We start from the raw sequence: 24,185 nt of genomic DNA on the forward strand, positions 1-24,185 counted from the left end.
TCAATATTAATTGGTAGTTTGTTTCAATATTATGTAATTGTTTGATGCTTTTCTATTGAATGAATCAAAAATATATATAAACGCTTATCAAACACCTATCTCTTACAATTATAGACAAAGCCTGGTTACTTGTAATAGAAAAAAAAAACAAAAACTTACCATTTCTGTTTTCGCTGTCAGCCGGTTTCATCTGTATCGGATGGTGCATCTGTAACGAAGAATAATATTTCTGTTAGTTTTTGACTAATATAACAATAGGCACTCAGAAAATATGTTTAGATTAGGCTATAATATGTAAACAACATCTAGGTGAACTCCTGAATGGTATCGTGGGCTATAAGGGCAATGCCTCATTAGTGCGTTGCGTTGCTTTGTCGCACGCACTGCGACATAAGGCGCCTAATGTGCCTTAAGTCGCAGTGCAAGAGGACGACGCACGCACCCAGTCAATCTCAAGAATGCATACAAAACAAATGAGCACTGTCCGTCGTCCTGCGACTACGCAACGCTTTAGATATAGAAAACCAGCTGATGCCCCACGGCTTCTCCCGCGTAATTCCCGTTACTGTCAGAATACGGGGATAAAATAAAGTGGCTTTCTAGTGGTAAGAATATCGGTTCAGTAGAACCAGAGATTACCGCGTTCAACACCACAAACTTTACTTCTTTATAATATTAGTAAAGACGACGTCGCAACGTCAGTAACGCAACGTAATAATGGGCCATCGCTCTTACTAGTACATTAAGTAAGAAACCAAAATATCAGCTGCCAATACATCCCGCGCCGACAGATGCCAGTGAAAATAAACGCGTGCCAATTGACATGCCATGGCGCTGATGACCGCACTGGCAATAATGTTACAATGTAAAACGCTTTTCTGGGAACGCTAATCTACTAAATGTTTTACTTATTTACATGATTTTTTTTCATTTTAAGATTTTTTTTCCGATTTCGGTTGGGTTGCAAAATATTTAGCTTCCCTTTTTGTTTTAAGTGATTCTCAGTCTGGCGTTGGAAAGTTAGCGTTTCAGAGAGTTAATTTGATGAGATTATTATTGATATTATTGACGGCCTTGGTGGTGCAGTGGTATGCGCGGTGTATTTACTTGACAGAGGTCCTAGGTTCGATCCCCAACTGGGCCGATTAAGGTTTTCTTAATTGGTCCAGGCCTGGCTGGTGAGAGGCTTCGGCCGTGGCAAGTTACCACTCTACCGACAAAGACGTACCGCCAAGCGATTTAGCGTTCAGGTACGATTTTCATCCTCCTCTCAACACGTTAACCCGCTTCCATCTTAGATTGCATCATCACTTACCATGAGGTGAGATTGTAGTCAAGGGATAACTTGTAAAGAATAAAAAAAGTATAAAGAACTTTTCATTCAATAACCAGCTCGGTGAAGGTAGTTTTAACGATATGGCCTGCTTTAACAAATGGTGCTTGACAATGCGATTTTCAAATACTAATATATAGTTGATGCTTCGTAGCATTGCACCAGGTTTGCGGATTAGTGAACTCAGTTCGATGTTAATAAATCTATAAACTGTTTGAAAATGTAGCTCTATAAAAGTGAGTTATTTGAACAAAGCCGACGATATAAAATCGGTTATAGAACGAAGGCCTGCGACAGCTAGACATACCTCATTTTATTAATGATCTTTTCTTTGTAAAAAATATTTGTCATTGTGCCGAATTAACATAGGTTCATGCCCTTGGCAATCTTCCCCTGCTATAGGTAAATATGATAACCAACTATGGAGTTAGAGCTCTTGAAGAGCAAGGCTAATTGAAATAGTCCTGGGTTCGATTCCCAGCTGGGCCGATTGATGTTTAACTTACTTGAAACATATTTACTTCCAAAGCTACCACATTCCAAAACTTAATTACTGACTGCTAGCAACCCACGGTTCGATAAGGCCACATTCCTGCAGCGAACGGCTTGAGATGCGATAAAATTGATCGTGTGTTTGTCGCAAGATGCCACGCACATCGCGACCAACACACGATCAATTTTATTGGATGTCAAGCTGTTAGCGCTCCAGGCACGTGGAGCTATTTGATGGTGGGTGTAAGTCTTATCTATTTTTTTCTTTACAAATTAGCCTTTGATTACAATCTCACCTGATGGTACGTGATGATGCAATCCAAGAAAGAAGCCAGCTAACTTGTTAGGAGTGGAATGAAAATACACATCCATTTCGATTTCTACACGTCATCGTACATGAACGTTAAATCGCTTGGTACACCTTTGCCGGTAGGGTGGTAACTAGCCATGGTCGCAGCTTCCCACTGGCTGGACCAATTAAGAAAACCTCAATCAGCCCAGCCGGAGATTGAAACCAGGACCTCAGTCTTGTGAATCAACCGCGCATACCACTGCGTCACAGAGGCTCTGTCAACTCTGTAGTAGGTGTATTGACACACTTCGAGCCTACATGTAATGAGGTAAGTCAGACTAAGACAGGCTCATCCTCCATTAATGCAGTTACGGCGGCTCGATATTGTTTGCTGCGGCTAATTTTTCACGTACGAACAATGGTGCACAGTGCATAGATTTTTTTTTTTTGGTAAATAGAACAAAACTCGTTTTTTGGTTGGATAAACTATTCTATTACGTAAGGGTGGGATATTTTTTAAACTGTACCTAGATTTTCTATTTTTCATATATGGAATACAGAATATAAAATGTAATGAATATGGGCATAAAGTATTGTCAACTATTTTGTTACAGATTCATGTTTTAATTAGCCTCTATAACTGAAATTTTATCAAGTTTACTTTGTAATAAGTATTAATTTACTTGTGTAAAGAGTTAAAGTTTGTGATGATGTTGTAGGGGTGTAATCTCACGATCTACTAAACCGATTTTGAAAATGCTTTAACCAACAGAACGCCACGATAATTGAAAGTGTCATAAGTTATATTTTATTCTCGTATTCTAACAGGAAGAAGAACTACGCGAGTGAAACCGCGGGACATTTTCTATGTACTTACTAGGATTATATAGTCGTATAATATATGTATAGTTTAAGCGGCATACCTTTATTTTTTTATAGAAGTCTTAATTTTGAGGTATGGCCTGGTATGATAATAAAGAGAGCCTTTAACATTACATAAATACAAAGTTAAATTCCAAAATACAAAGTGTAACAAGATTAATTCACTCCGCCATAACTAGATGGCGCTAACGGTAGATTGACCCGCGCTATCGGTTGTCACTCGGCGAACGGCTTTAAGGCGCCCAACTCAAGTCTATCAATCATCAAATCTCTTACCATTAAGACGAATAGAGTGGTAAGTAGTGCTTCCACCTTTAATGGGATACTATTGTTTGTATAGTTTAAGCGGCATACCTTTATTTTTTTATAGAAGTCTTAATTTTGAGGTATGGCCTGGTATGATAATAAAGAGAGCCTTTAACATTACATAAATACAAAGTTAAATTCCAAAATACAAAGTGTAACAAGATTAATTCACTCCGCCATAACTAGATGGCGCTAACGGTAGATTGACCCGCGCTATCGGTTGTCACTCGGCGATCGGCTTTAAGGCGCCCAACTCAAGTCTCATCATCAATCATTAATCATTAAATCTCTTACCGTTGAAATGAATAGTGTGGTAAGTAGTGCTTCCACCTTTGATGGGACACTATTGAAAGCACCACTCCGATATATGGATTGTATGTAAACTATATAATCGGCCAGTAGCGCTTCCACCACTGATGGGACGCTATTGAAAGACCTCATTAAATTGTAGTATTATAAAAATAATAAATAAATAACTTTACAAAAGTTCTTACTTCCATCATATTGTCAGTCCTAGATTACGTCTAACACAATCTTTCTGACTAATTAGAGAGGAACATCATATTTAAAATATAATGGTATATATTCTTCAGAAATAAAAAAAAAACATAAAGAACGTTCCTATTAAGTATAATATCAACAAAAGAATCTCAATCATTTGTCCCATATATCTTTAGGGGTAAAAGATCACCACAAAAGAAGGTTTTTTTTAATTCCTCCCCTCCGATCGTGTAATAAGTCTAAAAGGTCCTTGATTCCGCCAAAATGTGAGGCCTTTATTCACCTTTGATGGCCTTTACAATCGGTTAATGCCAAATCGATATCCACTTTGACCAGTGCCCGTAATGGCCTCGACAAAGAGATTTACATAAACGACAGAGGGGATATCGGGAAATGCAGTACATAATTTTTTTTCGTTTTTTTTTTGTTTTTATTAAAACTGGGCTTGTTGTAACGTACTTCAATATCGATCGTTCCATAATTCCATACTATATATTACTGAAAAAAAATCTATTGGGTTTTTTTTTATTCTTTACAAGTGAGCCCTTGACTACAATCTCACCTGTTAGTAAGTGATGATGCAGTCTAAGATGGATGCGGGATAACTTGTAAGGAGGAGGATGAAAATCCACACCCCTTTTCGGTTTCTACACGACATCGTACCGGAACGCTAAATCGCTTGGCGGTACGTCTTTGTCGGTAGGGTGGTAACTAGCCACGATCGAAGCCTTCCTCCAGCCAATATTTTACTAGCGGAAGCCCAGGACTGTGCATGAAATAATTTTCACAAATCCCACGGGAACCATAGATATTTTCGGGGTAAGACGAAGATCTATCTCTATTTCAAATTTCAGCCAAACCGTTTCTATAGTTGCGACATGAAAGATTAACAAACAAACACACACAAACAGAACGCAGACACAGACTTTCCTTTTATATAGTGAGATTATTTCTTCTATTAACACAATAAATTATTAACATGCAATAAATTGAAGTTCAATTTAACTGCAATTTATTGCATGTTAATTCATCCCATTCAAAACAAAAGAAAATATTTAAACGTTTTAGTAATTTTTAGCTAATGTTTATATCGGCACTGAAATACACAAGTATTTCTCATATGTATTACATATTATTATGTTTTAAGTTGTCGCCTCTTTTACCCTTTCCTTTTTCCTGGTAAGAAAACCTTCGAAAGGATTTGATGGGATATTGTAAATCTCTATTCCGATATTCCTACTTTAACTGTTACAAAGAAATGTTTGTACGTTTTTGTAAGCCATTTGGGGTGGATTAACCCCTCGGAAAATATTATTATAGATCCTCGAAAAATCTCTTTCTATGTATGTCTTTCTATAGGAGATTACGCTAACTATATATTACACTGACATAACGAAGACGAATCAGTACGGTATATATATGTTTAACTGATTATTAAAAAAAAGACTTTCATAATAATTGTTACAAAAAATATCTACAACAGAACAGATGAAAAAGTCTGAAATAATACCAGACTACATTTTATCCCTATCTGTTGTATATCTCAGATGATCTCCGTGGTACAGTGGTATGCGCGGTGGATTTACAAGATGGAGCTCCTGGGTTCGATCCCCAGTTATCATGTAAGATAGGCCCGATTAAGGTTTTCTTAATTGGTAGGGTGGTAACTGTTACAATCCTACCGCCAAAGACGTACCGCCAAGCGATTTAGCGTTCCAGTACGATGTAGTATAGAAACCGAATGGAGTGTAGATTTTCATTCTCCTCCTAACAAGTTAGCCCGCTTTCATCTTACATTGCATCATCACTTACCAACAGGTGAGATTGTAGTCAAGGGCTACCTTGTACAGAATAAAAAATGGCTACTTTTTATCCCTATCTGTATCATCATCATCATTATTATCAACCCATATTCGGCTCGCTGCTGAGTCGAGTCTCCTCTCACAATAAGAGCGGTGGGTTAGGCCACCACGCTGGCCCAATGCGGATTGGCAGACTTCACACACGTAGAGAATGAAGATAATTCTCTGGTATGCAGGTTTCCTCACGATGTTTTCCTTCACACATGACACTTGAGACACGTGATATTTAATTTCCTAAAATGCACACAACTGAAAAGTTGGAGGTGCATGCCCCGGACCGGATTCGAACCCATACGCTCCGGAATTGGAGGCAGAGGTCATATCCACTGGGCTATCACGACTCTGTATATCTACTCGGATGTAACCACGTAGTACAGCTAGTATTTGATAAGTGAATGCTCGAAAAATATGATGACATTTACGAAAGGGTCCGAACACCTCAACATGAAAAGGTAACGAAAGTTAATAAAGTTGATGAGGGACCTCGACGCCGCTCCCGCGCCACAATTGAGACAATGTGGTACTTACAATTATCTACCCTTGTATCTGCTGCCCTTCTACCCTCCGCGGGTTACTGTAGGGATGGTTTTTGTTGATGCCCTTTCGACCGTGAAATACGTCTTTGATTCCTTCAAATGAAAGGAACTTCATTCGCTTTTGAAATCGTACTATTTTTTTTTTGCCAACGGATTTATGTTTACTTTACTTTATCAATGACTAGCTGATGGCGCGCAGTTTTACCCGCGTGGTTCCCGTTCCCGTAGGAATACGAGTATAATATGTAGCCAATAGCCTTCCTCGATAAATGGATTATTTAACACTGAAGGAATTTTTCAAATCCATTTCCGAAATTCCTTTATATTGGTGAAAGAATTTGGTGTGAATAGACGGTGTCTGTGGGTGTCTGCTTGTCTGTGACGCACTGTGTCTGTAGATATAAACGAACCTTGAAGCGTATTTTTTTATATATTTAGTTGTTTAGTTGGCAAACATTATGGTAAAAGAAGGGAATTTCTAAGGTCTTCAATAGTGAATTGCTCATACTTGGTTAGTTAATTCCATACACCTAGTCCGTTCCATATTTCTCTTTCGGAATTTGCAGTCGCGTGGATTCTTATTAAGCGCGAACGTTCTACCAATGTGTCCCCCGGCATCCATACCTATGAGATTACGAACCCTTTTTTCTCGATACCCGTTTATGACCCGCCGGGGTCGTGACCATTTTACCAAACTTAAAATTAATTATATGCGAGCGTGTCCTCTTTGACGTCATAGTTTTGCATTTTGACTATATTGTCTATTAACATCAGGTGCGTCTTAGTCGGACACATATACATGAGAATTTGGCTGGTGGGAAGCTTCGACTGTGGCTAATTACCACCCTACTGGCAATGACGTACCGCCAAGTGATTTAGCGTTCCGGTACGATGTCGTCTAGAAACCAAAAGGGGTATGGATTTTCATCCAACTCCTAACAAGTAAGCCCGCTTCCATCTTAGATTGCATCATCATTTACCATCAGTTGAGATATTGAGTGGCTGACTTAATTGTATGTAATGATGTTAATTTAATTGTATGATGTAAGTAACCGATACTGTCAAAGGAGGTTTGTATTTTGAAATTCAATAATCTATAATATCTAGTGAGCCTACCACTCATTCCTTAGTTATTAGCATATTTAGCTCAATGTTAAGCAAGAGTATCCTCTCAGAAAGTGAAGAATTAGGCCAATAGTCCACCACGCTGGCCCAATGCGGATTGGCAGACTTCACACACCTAGAGAATTAATGTTTGTTGTTTCACGATGTTTTCTTCACTGTTTGAGATACGTGATATTTAATTTCTTAAAATGCACATAATTGAAAAGTTGGAGGTGCATGCCTCAGACCGGATTCGACCTTAGGCCCTCCGAATCGAAGGCAGAGGTCATATCTACTGGGATATTACGACTCTCAATAACCTGTGGTCTAAGCAAAATTAAAAAAAAACTGGTAAAATTCTAATTTATGCCTAATCAACGCCCTAGGCTATAAAGCAAGGCTTTCATAACTATGTCAAAGGGTTCATCAAACCACGTCTTAGACCAATGTTATTTATTATTTTATTTATTCTAAAGTGATTGTTTGTATAGGTACCTACAATAAACGAAGACCTTCGGAGATCATGTCGATAAACCTACTTGGTTATTCAATGCAGTATAAATTGTATTGTTACGAACATGCAACTTAATGCTAGAGGCCTGTGATGGCTAGACTTTCGTAATTTTACAAAAAACTGAAAGTTTCTAAACTGCCTCGTTGATCCAGTGGTTATGCCTATGCTGCTTTGGATTATGAGGTCTTGGATTCCAGTCCTTTTTTTTGACAAGTTAGCCATTGACTACAATATCACCTGATGGTAAGTGATAATACAATCTAAGATGAAAGCGGGCTAACTTGTTAGGAGGAGGATGAAAATCCACATCCCTTTCATTTTCTAAACGCTAAATCGCTTAGCGGTACGTGTTTGTCAATAGGATGGTAACTAGTCACGGCCTAAGCCTCCCACCAGCCAGACCTGGACCAATTAAGAAAATGGGCCCAGCCGGGGCGGCCCAGGACCTCTGTCTTGTGCGCATACCACTGCGCCACGAAGGCCGTCAAAAAGTTCTGGGTCATGTGATGAAATATTGCTTTACTATGAAATTCTCTAGCTGATGAGTCCCGGAGCTTCGATAGCACTTTAAGCCGTCGGTCCCTGTCATTATAATTAACTTATGATACCTTTGGATGCAACGAAAGTAAAATATTTGTTTGGATGACTTTCATCTAAACTCCATTATTGCCATTAGTAGGAGCATTCACAAAGCGTTAATAAAATAACTAAGGTATCACCATGACAGGCTCTCGCTTTATAATAATTGTATAATAATTGTAATATAAATGATGAATATTATTATTTTTTTTTCATTTTATTCATTCTATATGACAAGGTATACTTTTTCATCGCCAAGTATACAAAAAACTATATTTTTCCCATCTCATCTTCGCGTACTACAGAAAATAAGGACCTATTCATACCACGATTTTTAAACGCGCCGAAGACACCCGTCTGTGGCGATACAAACGCGATGCTAACGCGCGTGTGTATTAATACAAACGACAACAAACTGCTTTGTATAAAGGCGCGCCGTCGACGCACGTTTCTAAAACGCGCGTCAACAAAACGTGGTGAACACAGACCCTTCATAACATAAGCTACTGTTACACATGCTCTAAAATAGCATGCTAAACGTGCTATTAAGTATACTCCATACGAGCATGCTTATCACCAGTTCACATTTGCTAGCAATAAGCTTGCTTAAAGCAAACATTCTAATTATACAACATGCTAATTTGTATCTATCGCTCTCTTTCTATAGTATCGTATTAGACAGAGAAAGATGAAGGTGCAGAGAATACAGAATGGCAATGCTGATCGACTAGCATACTCAATAAGCAAACCTGTTCAAACGCGCTAAAAGAAGGGGGCGTGCCCTTCCACCGCACAGCAAGTAGCATGCTCATAAATCACACGACTGTTGATTCTTGAGCAAGCTCCAAATCAGCATGCTCATTATTAGCAATGTTGCGATACACATGCTAATACGTAGCAAATGCTCAATAGTAGCATGCTTTCGTGCTTGAAATGAGCATGTGTAACAGAGCCTATGTAATAGAAAGCTTTCCTATAATGTCCTGTCTGACCTAGCCACTGAACCAAAATGGCACTTCTTAAAAAAAAAATAATGAATTCCACAATGTGCGCTAATTTCGCATATATTATGTTCCTACTCTACAAAAAGTTGTTTAGTTGGTGTTAATTAAAGTCCCATCGCTTCAGGTTTAACGGATGCCGAGGCCACTCTGATTACGGGCGTGACAAATTGTCCAGTTTGTACAATGTTTGTCCCGATGTAGCGTGATTGATGATTGCCCGCGTAATTAGATAAAGGCTTTGCGAGATCTTGCTCCAGTTGGGGCGTGATTCATGGGCGTTTACATGTATTTACGTCTTCTAAGTTCTGTGTGTTTCTGAGAGCCTTTTCACCCACCAAGGAGATCGACCATTTTTCATAGATTAATGGGCCCAAGTTTAATGAATGAACTCGATTTCAGAAAGACACATATTTCAAAATAAATATCAGTAATTATAAATTCTAATTATTTTTGGTGATTTTGATATATTATTAAATGAAGATTTTTCCGTCATTTATTTTTTTTCTGTAACGTGCTGGGCCCAAAATGGTTGGTCTACTTTCCTTTTTTGAAACCATCCTTGTCATTATCAATATTTTTTCAGCCTCCGTGGTGTAGTGATACGCGCGGTGAAATTACAATTCCTGAGTTCGATCCCCGGCTAGGCCGATTGAAGTTTCCTTAATCGGTCCAAGTGTGGCTGGTGGGAGTCTTCAGCCGTGGCTAGTTACCACCCTACCGACAAAGACGTACTACCAAGCAATTTGGCATTCCGGTACGATATCGTGTAGAAACCGAAAGGGATATGGATTTTCTTCCTCCTAATAAAAAGTTTACATCATCACTTACCATCGGGTGATTCAAGGGCTAACGTGTAAAAATTTAGCTCTAAGGACAAACCTTCAAGTTTTATAAAGGTTCTGCTATCACTGGCTCTTAATCCAAAACAAATGGATAAACAAAAAAAATCTGACAGTAATCTCTTTTAACGCAGTTCTACTTGATTGTAAACAAAGTGGATAGCTTATTATAAAACAAAGGGTAAAATGAAGAAGAATGTTCGATAATTTGTATGCCAATAGAAGTAAGCAATAAGCAAAATCCCCGCCGTCTGATTTCCCCCGGCACTCTGTAAGTAAGCACTGATTCAGAATAATTTACAGATGCTGTGCTTTGTATTATTTAAAAAAAAACCAACTTTTTAACAAACTACTCGGGAGGAAATTAATTTACTAGTATGTAGTTTGGGGATACTTTTAAGGTTTAACATGCATCCACGGTCTGTAGCTAATGTGGTGTTTGATTATGGGGTCACGGGTTCCAGTCCTAGATTGGATGACTTTTCTTTCTTCTGAGAAAATTTAAATGCTCAGAGTTGGGAAATTGGTGTATAATACCTTAGTGCCTCGAAGAGCACGTTAAGCTGTCGGTCCCCATATTATCAACTAGCGGACGCCCGCGACTTCGTCGCGTGGAAATTAATGTAAACTTTCAAGCCCTATTTCACCACTTTAAGGATAGAATTTTAAAAATTCTTAATAACATTATATTTCGTATTTTTTTATGACTTATGAACAAGTTTTTAAAACTGTAACTCTAAAAATTAAGGACCATACAAACTTTCAACCTTTATTTTACCCCCTTCTTATTATATTTTCGCAATAAAAATTCTCCGTAAGACCATAAGTCTTAAACCGTGCCAAGTTTAATTTGAATTCATTCAGTAGTTTCAGCGTGATATCCGAATAACAAAACACACGGACAGACAGACAAAAAATCGAATAAAAATATTTTTAGCTTCAGTGTCGATTATATATCACTGACGATGATATACAGAAAATCTATTTTTATATATCTTCAATGTACCTCTGGGATCGCGGCGCCCGGGTGCAACGCACCCCCTGCACTATAGGTAAAGACGCCTTCGACGCCTTTTAACACCGATTTCTTGGCCAGCAGCGGTAAGTCCACATTATCAGTCTCCCCTTCCTTCACCGATGCTAGTTTGCCCCCTATAATTCTATTAACAGACTTAACTAATACTCTAGAAGTTACAACTCAATCAATAATCTACTCAATAAAATCTGTCGAGTTGCTTATACTGCATTCTAAATTCTAGTAAGTTTTTAAACATCCTTAAAACTTTCCTCTTGAAAAATTCCTTTCAGTCGATACCTACGATAATTTGTCAGCCAATACAAGAAAAACAAACGCCCACGCTCACTGATTTCCCCGAGGCACCCCGTAATGTACGGGATTCAGACTTTTAGATAAAGCTTTAGTTTGTACAACTGTAAACGCTTTTTGATGTATTGAATAAAGTCTATCCCCGTGAGATACGGTAACTTAGTGATGCATTATATTCAAAAGTTCTGTTCTGTTTGTTAGAGTACCTAATATAAACATAAACATTTTTATGTTCAGTTATACAGCTGTTTTGTTGTACTTTATTGCCTATATAACATTTTTATTATACGAGTAAAATTACTTAGATTCATGTTAAAGTTGGGATTTTTTATTATGGAATACCATGTAATTTAAACATAAAAACAATGTCACCAGTTAAAGATTACCAATACACATAACCAATGACATTATATAGTAATTGGTTAAAATTGTATTGTATTGGCTAAAAGGCCGGTGCCGGATCTGGTAAATTATAACACAGATATTAAATTTGATGATTTAATATCTGTGTTATAATTATTTAAAAACAGTAAATATATTAACATACTTGAGGAAACTCTTTCATCATTGACCAACTTCGACCATTAATAACAGGACCTGCCTCGCTAACCAAAGATCAAAAATCAATGATCTAACGCGTTTATAAAAACTGTTGCTATAGATTCGATGTTTCATTGTTGTAATCGTTTTCGTCGTGTAAAGAGCTCCCCAAAAATGCCGGTTTGTGTAGGAGAATGGCAAAAAACGGCCACAACCATTATCCATATTTGGCTCACTGTTGACATCGAGTCTCTTCTCAGAATGAGAGGGGGGGGGGGGGTTTTAGACTAACAGTCCACCATGCTGGCCCAATGCTGATTGGCAGACTTCAGCACACGTAGATAATTAAGAAAATTTTCAGGTATGCAGGTTTCCTCACGATGTTTTTTACCTTCACCGTTTGAGACATGTGATAACTGAAAAGTTAGAGCATGCCCCGGATCGGATTCGAACCTACGCCCTTCGAATCGAAGGTCATATCCACTGGGTTGTCATGGCTTAGAAAACACTTCCAAAATAATACAACACTGTAATATTATTAATATACCATACTCTGTAGTATTTCTAATACTAGGACAGGATACTTTTATTTATGTCAATGTGTGTATGGACTGTGAAAACATAGACGTGTATATAACACATCTATGTTTTCACAGTCCATAACATAACAAGGGCAGTAAACAAAAGAAAGAAACTGTCAACAAACATTATATAACATAGAAATATTGCAAACAAAGCACAACAAGTTAAAGCAAACACATTGGAAAACCGTATGCAAATTTTCTTTGCCAGTTTTCCGCGCGATTCGCTCAGTTGCGAAAATCAAATTCGACACGCAGAAGGGTTGAAGTCAACAGTTCGACTCGGAAAAACAAATATGGAATTAATGGTCGTACTACCGACTTGTTTTCTGTATCTCTACAAAACATACTTGACTTTCAAAAAACGCTTGTAAGGTAAAATAAGCCTACTTTTTTATAATATAAAGTAACTGACGCCGCGCTGTTTTACTTGCGTGGTTCCTGTTTCCGTAGGAATACGGGGATAATATATTACATATAGCCTTCCTCGTTAAATGGGCTATCTAACACAGAAAGAATTTTTCAAATCGGACCAGTAGTTCCCGAGATTAGCGCGTTCAATCAAACAAACAAAAGGACTCTTCAGCTTTATAATATTAGTATAGATAATATTTGCCATAATCTTTTTAAATATGACTAATAACATTCCCGTTTCCTTCCAATTAGTCGGAAAAGACTTTGTAATGGCTGGGTACGACAAATTATTAGAAAAACGATCTATCGGTGTTGAGTCCATCCCCTACTGTTTAGCCATTGAGGCTTCGAAATAAACGATTTTCAATAGTTTTGTTGATATAGACACATTTAAAACAAAATGGGACTTAAATAGATTTAGTTATGTTTGTTTCTCCATGATGATGTATCTCACTATTTGTGAACAAAAAATTTCAAATCGGTCCAGTATTTTTTATTTCGTTACATACAAAAATGCAAATCATTCCTGTATATAATGTTAGTGTAGTTTAAATAGAATATTATGTATGATTAATGGCATGTACTATTCATCTGTGTGTATGTCGTATGGCACAGCATTAAATGAAAAATATAATCTCCACTCATAACAACCAAACTACGAGGAGGTATATAACTCTACAAAAACCCCTTTTTAACCGACTTCAAAAAAAGGACTCAATTAAACGCGTATGTTTTTTTTTTGTTGAAGAGTATACCTCCAGATTGGTCCCATTTACTTTTCACGAAAATCGGTTCAGCAGTTTATTGTTAAAATCAAAATAACTCAAATAAGTAAACGAAATTGCCCATACTGTGGCGTTTACAGTCACTATGCTAGAACACATATAAAACAGAAAAAAGAAAAATATCTTCTTAATAAATCAATTAAACTGACTTCAAAGATAGATTACTATAAATGTCCTTTCTATTGATCAGTTTGAAAGCGGTGACAAAAAACAAAATGAACTTTGAGAGTCTCTCGTATTTGGCATAGCACCGCGTTCAAACCGATCAATAGAAAGTTACATAGGTAATGTAAAAGTAATGCATCTTTGAAGCCGGTTAAGTTTTTTTGTTAAAAATATTTTTTACCAACGAAAATATATTGTACACAGGTTTCACATTCATTTTCCACCAAAAACGCTTTAAATACAAACAAAGTGCACGTTCATTATTATCAAAGAAGACGTTAATGAAGCCCGAAAAGGGAACCGCTTCCACGGCTCCAACACCCACAATATTAATGCCAACACAGTTTTGGCACTGGCGTGAAAGCGGTCAACGAGCCGTTCGTGTGGAAACGCCTTAATACAGTTACAATGTGACCTGACTGTTGATATAAAACATACAAGATATGTCTTGTAACGTTGCATTATTGTCCGAGGTAATTCCAGTAAACACAGGCCAAATCACAGACTTTTTAAATTCGTAGCGATTCTGTGATGTTTCGACATTTCGCAGGATTATTTCGTTAGCGATTTTAGACGTCATCGACCATTTCATTCACTTAATTCGTACTACTGAGTGAATAAGATGGACAGATATAATGATGGTTGTTTAAAAGTTTGAGGTAGTACCCTTGTTTTACCATTAGGGTTCATTTAAACTGCTACCGACGACCGCAGTTGATTGCAGTCAGCGACTTCTCGGCGGCGGTCGACGGCGGTCGCCGACTGCAGTCGACTGCCGTTGGCTGCCGCCGAGACGTCGCTGAGTCCCGTCGGCGTCCACCGTCGGCCGCCGCCGAGAGTCGCTGACTGCAGTTGTCGGTAGCAGTTGCCGCTCGTATAAATGAGCACTTAGATAATTATTATCTGACATCAGTATACTTATACGTAGATACAAAACTCATTTTTTTGTTAATCTTACACTCATACTACGCTACAGTTTATGGCTAATGAAACAACAACAGCTCGCTATAATAATATAAAAATGATAACAGTCAGTATAAGAAAATCCGAGTACAAAAACGGAACGGAAACTATATAGGATACCGTCGCGTGTCGGTCTGTCCGTCCGTCAACTGTCTAATAACAAAGTTGCTTTAAGACAAATAAAAATATCGAAGATAATAGAATCACTCGTATAAAAATTCCAATAGGGTTAGTGGTATGTCGGTATACATCAAAATTTTATTCTTTTTTAGAACGATCATAATAATCGTTTTAGAAAAGGTTCTAAAGGATTTAAAGGAGATGGTCCAAAATTGTATGGAGCCCAATATCAGTCATTGTACCCTGGCGGAAATAAAAGAAGATATTTTTTTAAACTAATTTTGATTATACAAATCTACGAATTTACTTTAATTCTTTCGAAATAATATTCATTATCTCCTAAGAAATGCAACATTAATAAGGGTAATAATGGCGGATAGATGACGTTTTCAATGCAATAATCGATTTGACGTTTGCTGTCAATTGTCATGTCATAGTTGCTCTATGGGCGCCATCTTGATATAACTCAAAAACTTAGGTTTTTATTTTATTTATTTCTTTTTATTTAGTTAGATTTATTCACTTTAATAAATTCTAATAATTAAATAATAATAATATATAAAATCCTTGTATTTTTAAATTTTAATGATATGGGGTACAAGAGTGGAGCTGAAATGGACCATCTCCTGTTTTTTTTTTAAACTTAGGTATTATGTCTATGGTATCGGTGCGACCTTTACATTATGTGCGCTAATTCGCACGGAAGTAATTTCGAAAAATCTCTGTGATCCCTGTTTACTTACAGTGGCGCAGCGCGGCGCGGGGTCGAGGGGTCACCCCCGAAACTTGTAGTTCGAGAGGTGGTGGTCATTTAGTTTTTACGGTTTATACAAAAGTGTAACTGACTCGGCCCACAGGTTATAGATAACTTCAAGTTGGTGGTGTTTGACTTGAAAAATTAAGCACTAAGGAGCCGTTTTTGAGTAGCCTGGAGGTCAAAGCCCTCCATATACCTTCCTTTACAGAGGCCAGACCCTGTGTTGTGTCGTTAAAATAGGTTAATAATAATTATTGCTGGGGAGTTCCCTACCTCCAATGTAGGTAAATAACAGCGTTATATAAAATTGTAAAATTTTCACACCGTGTTTATGTATGTAATAAATAAAATGTGACTTGTGAGTACTCGTAAAACAACATTGTACGCGTGTATTATGCTATTAATTTAATTTCAATGACTTGTGTCTTTGTGATTTGTGTTTTTTTAAAAAATCCCGCGGGTACCTATATACTATATTCTTCTCCAAGGTCCTATTCATCTCTATATCAAATTTCATCCAAATATGTTCAGCCGTTACGGTGAAAAGGTAACAGACCGACAGAGTTACATTAGTATTTATAATATCCGTGGGTATAGATGCAACTTTATTTTATATAGCTATGTTACGTCCCTACAAAATCACCGCAAAAAGTGATCCGAATGTAGCAACTCCACTGAGCGCACACTTGCACAATTTTGTGTTTACTTACATTATATTTAAGAGTGTGCAATATGTAATTTGGTGGTTACAAATGCTTCTGGATCTCAGATTCTGGAAAAGTTAGGAGCCTAATATTTGGGTAAATGATATTTCAAAGTGTTAGCTTCGTTATGACTATATAAAATACACAATTTGTAAAACTTTTCTCGATAGTTTATTTTTTTGAAAAATACACGTTTTGCTCACATTTTGCTTTCAATCTCAGGAAAAGCAAACTTATTTTCTTAAATTTTTGTTTTGTATAGAAAATTAGGTATCTTGAACATGGCCATTTTGTTTTTCGTTATATTGTTTAATTTACTTGCAATTAGGTAAAAATGGTTTTGGCGCTCACGTCATAAAATTTGCGTCGCGCGTCAATCGCCCCGTGCTTTTCACTCACGTGAAAGTCATAATTCGGCGTCTCGTTTGCGCTTCGAATTTTATCCATATCGTACCGACGCGCTGCGCGCTCTTAAGTACTTACACTTATAAGTTTTTACACTTCCTGAACACACAACTCGACATTGTGGACAATACTCGTATTTAGTTGATGTGCCAGTGCCCTATACCTATAGTATAAAATATTGTTGTATGGATGTAAAAATCCCTGCCACAAGCTCATCCTCTATTTGAGGATCGGAAAAATCGCCCCAACATCGTCCCAAACTAATGGAGCGCACGGCTCGAATGAACTTTTAAACTTGCCTACGCAGCCTTTTTGTTTTAAGCCCCGTCCCCACTCGCGAGGTGGAGCGGAAAATTTCCTGATCGACAGAATCGTCAGTTCTTGTTTGAGGAAGGAAGACGTTACAAAAAAATCCGCCCTCCTTTTGATGTTAATGAATGTAATTATGATTAAGCTAAAATCCCGCGGTGAAAAGGTGATTTTTAAGCTTCCAAATTTCCGTTTTTTTTTTAATATAAAATTACTGTCTCGCTGGCTTTGTATAACGTGTAGAACGTTATCAAGAAAGTAATTAAATTGAAATATTTTTAAAGGTTTTTTTTTAAATAATGAACTTAATCATTATTATGGACAAAGCGACTCTGTGGGAGACGCAGTCGAAAGAGCTTTTGGGTTATGGTGGAACACGAAAGTAGGGACTATAGCAAAGTGTCTCAAATAAGTGTTTTAATTGTAAAATTATAGTTAATTTGGTATTTAGAGATTATAGTTTGAAGTTTAGGCGATTATAATTATTTGTATTTTGTGAGACTGTTGGCTAAATTTGACTCGAGGTAAACTATTATTATTAGTATAATATACTCTCACATTTCTTTTTTAATGGATGACAATGATAAATTCCTACATGTAATAATAATATAATATGATACGGTGCCTGTCCTGTCCAGGAGTATGAAGAATAATTTAACCAAGTTTCGTTAAAATCCGTCGAGTAGTTTTTGTTTCTATAACGAACATACAGACAGACAAATCGACAAAAAAATTACTGATTGCATTTTTGGCATCAGTATCGATTACTTATCACCCCCTCATAGTTATTTTGGAAATATATTTCATGTATATTGGCCTCTCTACAGATTTTATATAAGTATAGATATCCAAAAATATTTTTATAAATAGAATACTAAAAATTGTATTAAATAAACTTACATAATACTCATTCAAAATATATTTCATTTAAACAATGCGTGGCAAGTTTTCAAAAACCCATAAATCTTCACAAATAGTTTACGCACCAAAATACGTTAATTTAATGTCACGATTTTCGTTTGTCCGGATGGCCCGGGCCCGACCCGGTCATGATTGATGTAGCGGATAAGACAATGAACTGGAAGGAACGGTCAGGCCGAGATCAACCCCAAAAACTCACCACCAAGTAAATTGCTACCCCGACTTTATGACACGAAATAACGAAGGTAACATTTTCATTTCGCGTAACACAATACCGATGTGAAAATGCTGTATGGATGAAAAAAAAAGGTTTCCTAATCTTGATTGTGCGTATCCATTCTTTTTGCGCATAAAAAGGTTTTATTGCTGTTGCTGGCTTCGATACCGTGGTTGTAAAGAATTAAATCACCGAGAATCCGGGCGACTTCTCTCATTACATAATAAGGCCCCGATGACACTGGGCTTGTTTACGAGCTGCTAATCGAATTTACAAGCTAGAGAGTGATCGAGTCAGCAAGTGTCAATGACACACAAAAGTCCTACTCGTACAATTTAGCCCAGCGAGGTTTTTGAGAGGAGAGCCGTGATAGCCAAGTGGATATGACCTCTGCCTCCGATTCCGGACCGGATTCGAACCCACACCGGGTTCGAATCCGGTCCGGGGCATGCACCTCCAACTTTTCAGTTGTGTGCATTTTAAGAAATTTGATATCACGTGTCTCAATTGGTGAAGGAAAACATCGTGAGGAAACCTGCATACCAGAGAATTATCTTAATTCTCTGCGTGTGTGAAGTTTGCCAATCCGCATTGGGCCAGCGTGGACTATTGGCCTAACCCCTCTCATTCTGAAAGGAGACTCGAGCTCAGCAGTGAGCCGAATATGGGTTGATGACGACGAGGTTTTTGAGCATTCCATCTACCATCTGATTGGTTAGTAGTTAATCTCAATGTATTTTTCTATAAGATCGTCGCTAGCTTTTAAACCTGCCTACTATCACAAAGCAAATAGCAAAGATTGTAAGCAAGTCCAATGACACAGGGTGATTTTACAAGCCGCTAGTTAAGTCACTGGCTTGTAGCTTGTAAACTCGCCCGGTGTCATCGAGGCTTAACCTCACATTTAAAATTACTTTTAATCATTCATACACAATAGATAGATAGAGATAGGAAAACTATCGCTGGCTCGATAACTAAGTATCGCGTTGACTACTTTTTGATCAATATAATAAAAGAAAATTATTAGTTAAACACGTAGTTATGATACTGTTAAGATGTAGATATTTTGTATTGAATTTTTTTATACTATACGATTATTAGCACCTATTTCAAAACATGACTTTAGCTGTAAGCTTTGAGAATCTTACGACTTTGTGTTCGCATCTCAACATCGCCGCAGCAAGGGTTTATTGTGGTGACCTCTTAAGATCAGTCCAACATGTTTCGCGGTCAATCCATTAGATGTGACTAAAATGCTTTAACTATAATAGTAGCTTCCTTGTAACTGAAGAGTTGTGTTTAAAGTAAAACATTAACTTTATTTATCCTAGGTTTATTATGTATTAATTTAAGCCGTTTAAATCATAAAGATTTTACCTGGATTTTCAGCCATTTCTTTCAGATACGGCTTTAATTAACACAACACTAACTTGGTTGGTAACTTTTTATTAATTGTGTACTTCCTGTTATACATCTTTTTGTGTAAAATAATGTCCAAATTGGTCAGGCTTAATTAGAGCTCGAGGTTTTAAAGTACCTAATCTTGGTAGATCAAAGCAGCATTTTAAGTACAAACAAAAAATGCTTAACACCTACGCCTCAAGTTGATTTGCAGAGAAAACTACTAAACGTATTATCATACGATTCACCAGTAAATAAAATGATTCAAGAGGAAGGTTTTAATTTATAATTTGTCAAAACTTTTGTGTAAATTGGTTGAAATATGATAATAATTGTTGGAAGTAGGTAGGACTGGTTTCTATCAATGATGTTAGAAAAAAAGAGGTATCCTACAGCCTTTCTTGATGAGTACTGTTTATCGACAAAGAAATTAGAAATGAAGATAGAAAACGCATGTCATTTCATAACTTATTTATTTTTAATTATGTATGGTTTGTTTTTGAAATGTTATATCAAATATATTAACCATATCTAATTTTTCTAAGATTATTTAATCAAATTTATTTTCATTAATTTAAGAACAACTTAATTACAATTATTATTAGGTGTGAAATGACTAGTGATTTAAACCCTCATTTTTAATTTGTTTGTCGGTAAACAGTACTCATCAAGAAAGGCTGTAGTATACATAAACCACTTTCGATGTTTACAACTGGCACATTTTTTTTTTTTTTGAGCTCAGGTTTGCTAATTAGCATAGTTTTAACGTGTCACTTGCGGTCCGCGTATAACCTATCTAAATGTTATTTCTTCTAACATCATTGGTTTCTATATAAAAATAAAGACAAAGATATATTTTCGAAACGCTTCAAATCGAGTATTCGTACCGCCGAATTCACCATAAGAACAAGGATTTACACGGCTCAAGGAAAATGCACGACTTTTTCAGCTACGCCGTCTATGCAACAAAGTTAAGCTTCACATCGACAATGTAATAAATTCTTGTATTCACGGTCCGCTGTCGTTGTGAGGACTGTACTGAGCTATTTGCAGTCTGCTTTGAGACATCTCCGAGTATCGTTCTATTCATACTCCGGTCCGGAGAGTTACAAAGGAAGCTCCGAAGGCTTCGGCTATATTTGCTCCGCGCCGATGTAAAGGAGCTGGGAGATGTATTTTCAAAGGATCAGTTGCCATGATACCAATATGGCAGCGAATGAAGTGTACCAACAGTCAATATTTGTGATGGAAAACGGTGGGGTTAAGTGAATTTAAAAGGCATCTGTTGACAGCTTACCAAATATGTTGCATGTCTTTATTAAATGGGTATATGAATTTAAATTTAAACTTTTTCCACGACGCAGTTTTAATAGCATAAATCTGACTATTCTGGTAATGTCTGGTAATGAAAAAAGTAAGCTTTTCTACTTTTTAGGGTACCGTACCGTACGGTCGAATGTACATAAATGGAACCCTTATAAGATCACTAGCGTGTTCGTCTGTAGGTTTGTTACAGTCTACTTTCTTAAAATAAACTGAATCAATTAAGTTAACATTTGATATACTATGGTGAGTCGTACTTACGTAGTAAGAGTTTGTCCTACTTCAAATTACGACCTATTTCTTTGTTACGTTATCTATATTTAATCAGCTGACTAATAACAAATTTAGCCTAATCCTTCTCACTTTGAGAGGAGACTTATAATCAACAGTGAGCTGGGTTAACAATGAATCTTACGCAATATAAGTTATAGAAGAAGTAGAAGTATGATAAAATACACAATTTCATACACAAATATTTGTATATACGTAGTAGTTGTTGTCAATATGCACAAAATGAAGGGTTGGATATCAAAACTCGTATAATCCCAAAGCGATGTGAATCACGTACTCGCTTTATATTATAAACCAAATTACCATGACCCCTCTGCACGCGATGCGAAGTCAACTAAATGGAATACCGAGCCAGCGCTAACTCCGGAGGTCTCGCGAGAATAGGCAAGAGACCCTCAACTCTCGTTAGGATAATATCCCGGGTAGTACCCAATCAATGTTAAGTTGACTTCATACATACGAGCTCATTATATCAGCTTTACTACCGTTTGGGAATACAGTACTTGTCTGATGCCTGGATTATGTGTGTTTTCAAATTATTTTCAGATTCTTTTATATACTCTACTAGAACTAGTCCTCCCGGCCCGGGCTGAACAGTATACTGTTTTGAGTAAATAATATCAGGGAACGTACTGTACACGGTTTCTTTTAAGTAAGACTTTTTCTTTATTTCTGGTAATTGTTAAAAGTATTACATACTCGTACGTACATAGATTTAGTTATGCATGTAAATAAACTGTGTCATTATGATTTCTTTTTAACACGTTCGCTGCGATGCGAGGTCAATTGACCTCGCACATACTAGATGTGCGAGGTCAATTGACCTCGTATTCAAGAGTTACGGGGTCGATGGACCTCGTGCCTCACCACATAAAGTTTTTATGAGGTCCAAAAACCTCGTACCGCACAGAGAAAAGTACAGTAAAAAATCAGTGCCGAAGCGAACGTGTTAATCCTGTAATCGCAGTTTTGTTAAAACAGGGACGAGAGTAGGTAACCACTTTCATTTGTTACTTCTCAGATGAATTAAATGAGAACCTGCCTCGCTAGATGTTACACCTCTACCAAAGTATAAAATCAACGATCTAACGCGTTTATAAAGACTGTTGATATAGAATCGATGGTTCATTGATATAATCGTTTTGGCCATGTAAAGAGCTTCTTGAAAATGTTGTTTTGTGTAGTTGAATGGCAAAACGGTAACTGCTAGTTTAGAAAAAGGTTTGTAAGTATTTCTAACTTTATTTTATCAAATTTATAATAAAAAACAATATTTAAAAAAGAAATCGACTCTTCAGCCGGAACAGAAAGATGTGGATCAAGTAATCGAATTTTCTGTGCAATGAGTTTAAGCGATGTGTGTATGATATTTTGTGTAACAATTACACAATTAGTAGTGTGTGTTTCAACAGCAAAAAATATTTTTTGCTGTTGAAGTTTTTCGATGTGTGAGTTTGTTTACCTCGTCCCCCTCAATAAACGACAAACAATTTTGTAAGAGAATTTGGACGCGATATAAGTCCATACGTATTTGATCCGAGTGTTACTTAGCTTAATAGTGTTTCAGCAAACACGGTATTAAACAACATAGTTTGAAGCAACATTGTAATACGAGGAACAAATGACATTACACCGTTAGTTCGCAAGCTTTGTTACCGCATTTGCGAATTAATCTCATCTTAACATTCTTAGATGCTTTGTGTTATAACGCAGTTACTCCTCGTTTCATCTTGAAACACTCGGAGGTAAAATTAAACATTGTAAGATTTAACCACAGAGTAAAGACCATCGAAGCAACGCCGACGTGGGTGAAGCCTGTGAATCCCATAAAAAAAAAACGTCACGCGTCTCCTTGACATCCGCATATAGAAACTTTTTTCATAATTTAATACAAACAACAATTACGTAAATTAATATAATCAATAATTACCAATACAAAAATACTCTATCTTATTTCTTTAGTTTTTGTAAACAGTTTATAAAATATTTATAAACATAATGACGCCATTTTTCTTGAATAATATTGAAAGTTACTGATGCGACGCTTAGTGTCGTACTGACTCGAGAATGTATTCGTTTTTGTATTTTGTATTTGGAGCGGCTACGACACCGTCGTGTTCTAATCTGCCTATTATTGATTAACCTGTGGATTTAACATTGTAAATCTTATTATCAATTAACTACGACTTTGTCGAAGAGAATATCAGTGTAAGCTTTCGGGTGAAAAAAATAGGATTACGAGTGTATTAACCCCATTACATTTTACATTTTTACCATAGTCAATATACCATTTATACCGTGAAAATAACCTAAAAAATAAACCACAACCAATCCAAAACAAATCTGCCACCGCACATACCACTGCGCCACGGAGGCCGTCACAAAAAGGCTGAAGGTACAAAAGATTTCACCGTATCGCGGGCACACGGGCGTTGCGGCGCCGCAACGTTCTTATGTCGCAGCGCCGCAGCAGCGTTGGACAGTCTGTATTCTTGTAACGCATAAACAACTGAGCGGTGCCGCTCCGACATCGCAACGCATTCACCCCTCCCCGGGTCTCGGTGGTTGCAAGTCCTGTGCGGCGCCGGAGCGCATCGTGTGACATGCCACAGATACGTAATACTATGTGTTATGTAAGACGATGCAGCGACACCGCTCCGGCGCCGCACCGCCGCCGCAACGCATCGTGCAAAAAGAGTCTGGATAAAGGCAAACCAA

General features: G+C 37.1%; 1 protein-coding gene across 5 annotated transcripts in view; it reads right to left on the reverse strand.

The window, feature by feature from the left end:
• The window catches only part of LOC112058473 (CUGBP Elav-like family member 2), a 511,519-nt gene that overhangs the window by 111,604 nt on the left and 375,730 nt on the right, over window positions 1-24,185 (reverse strand). For all 5 annotated transcript variants that reach the window (XM_052883368.1, XM_024099328.2, XM_024099329.2 and 2 more), the window contains one exon: window positions 160-208. In XM_052883368.1, coding sequence (XP_052739328.1) covers window positions 160-208 — 49 coding nt within the window. The remainder of the gene's footprint in view (window positions 1-159; window positions 209-24,185) is intronic.

Source organism: Bicyclus anynana, chromosome 9 (genome assembly GCF_947172395.1).
Source record: "Bicyclus anynana chromosome 9, ilBicAnyn1.1, whole genome shotgun sequence".
Taxonomy (NCBI): Eukaryota; Metazoa; Arthropoda; class Insecta; order Lepidoptera; family Nymphalidae; genus Bicyclus; species Bicyclus anynana.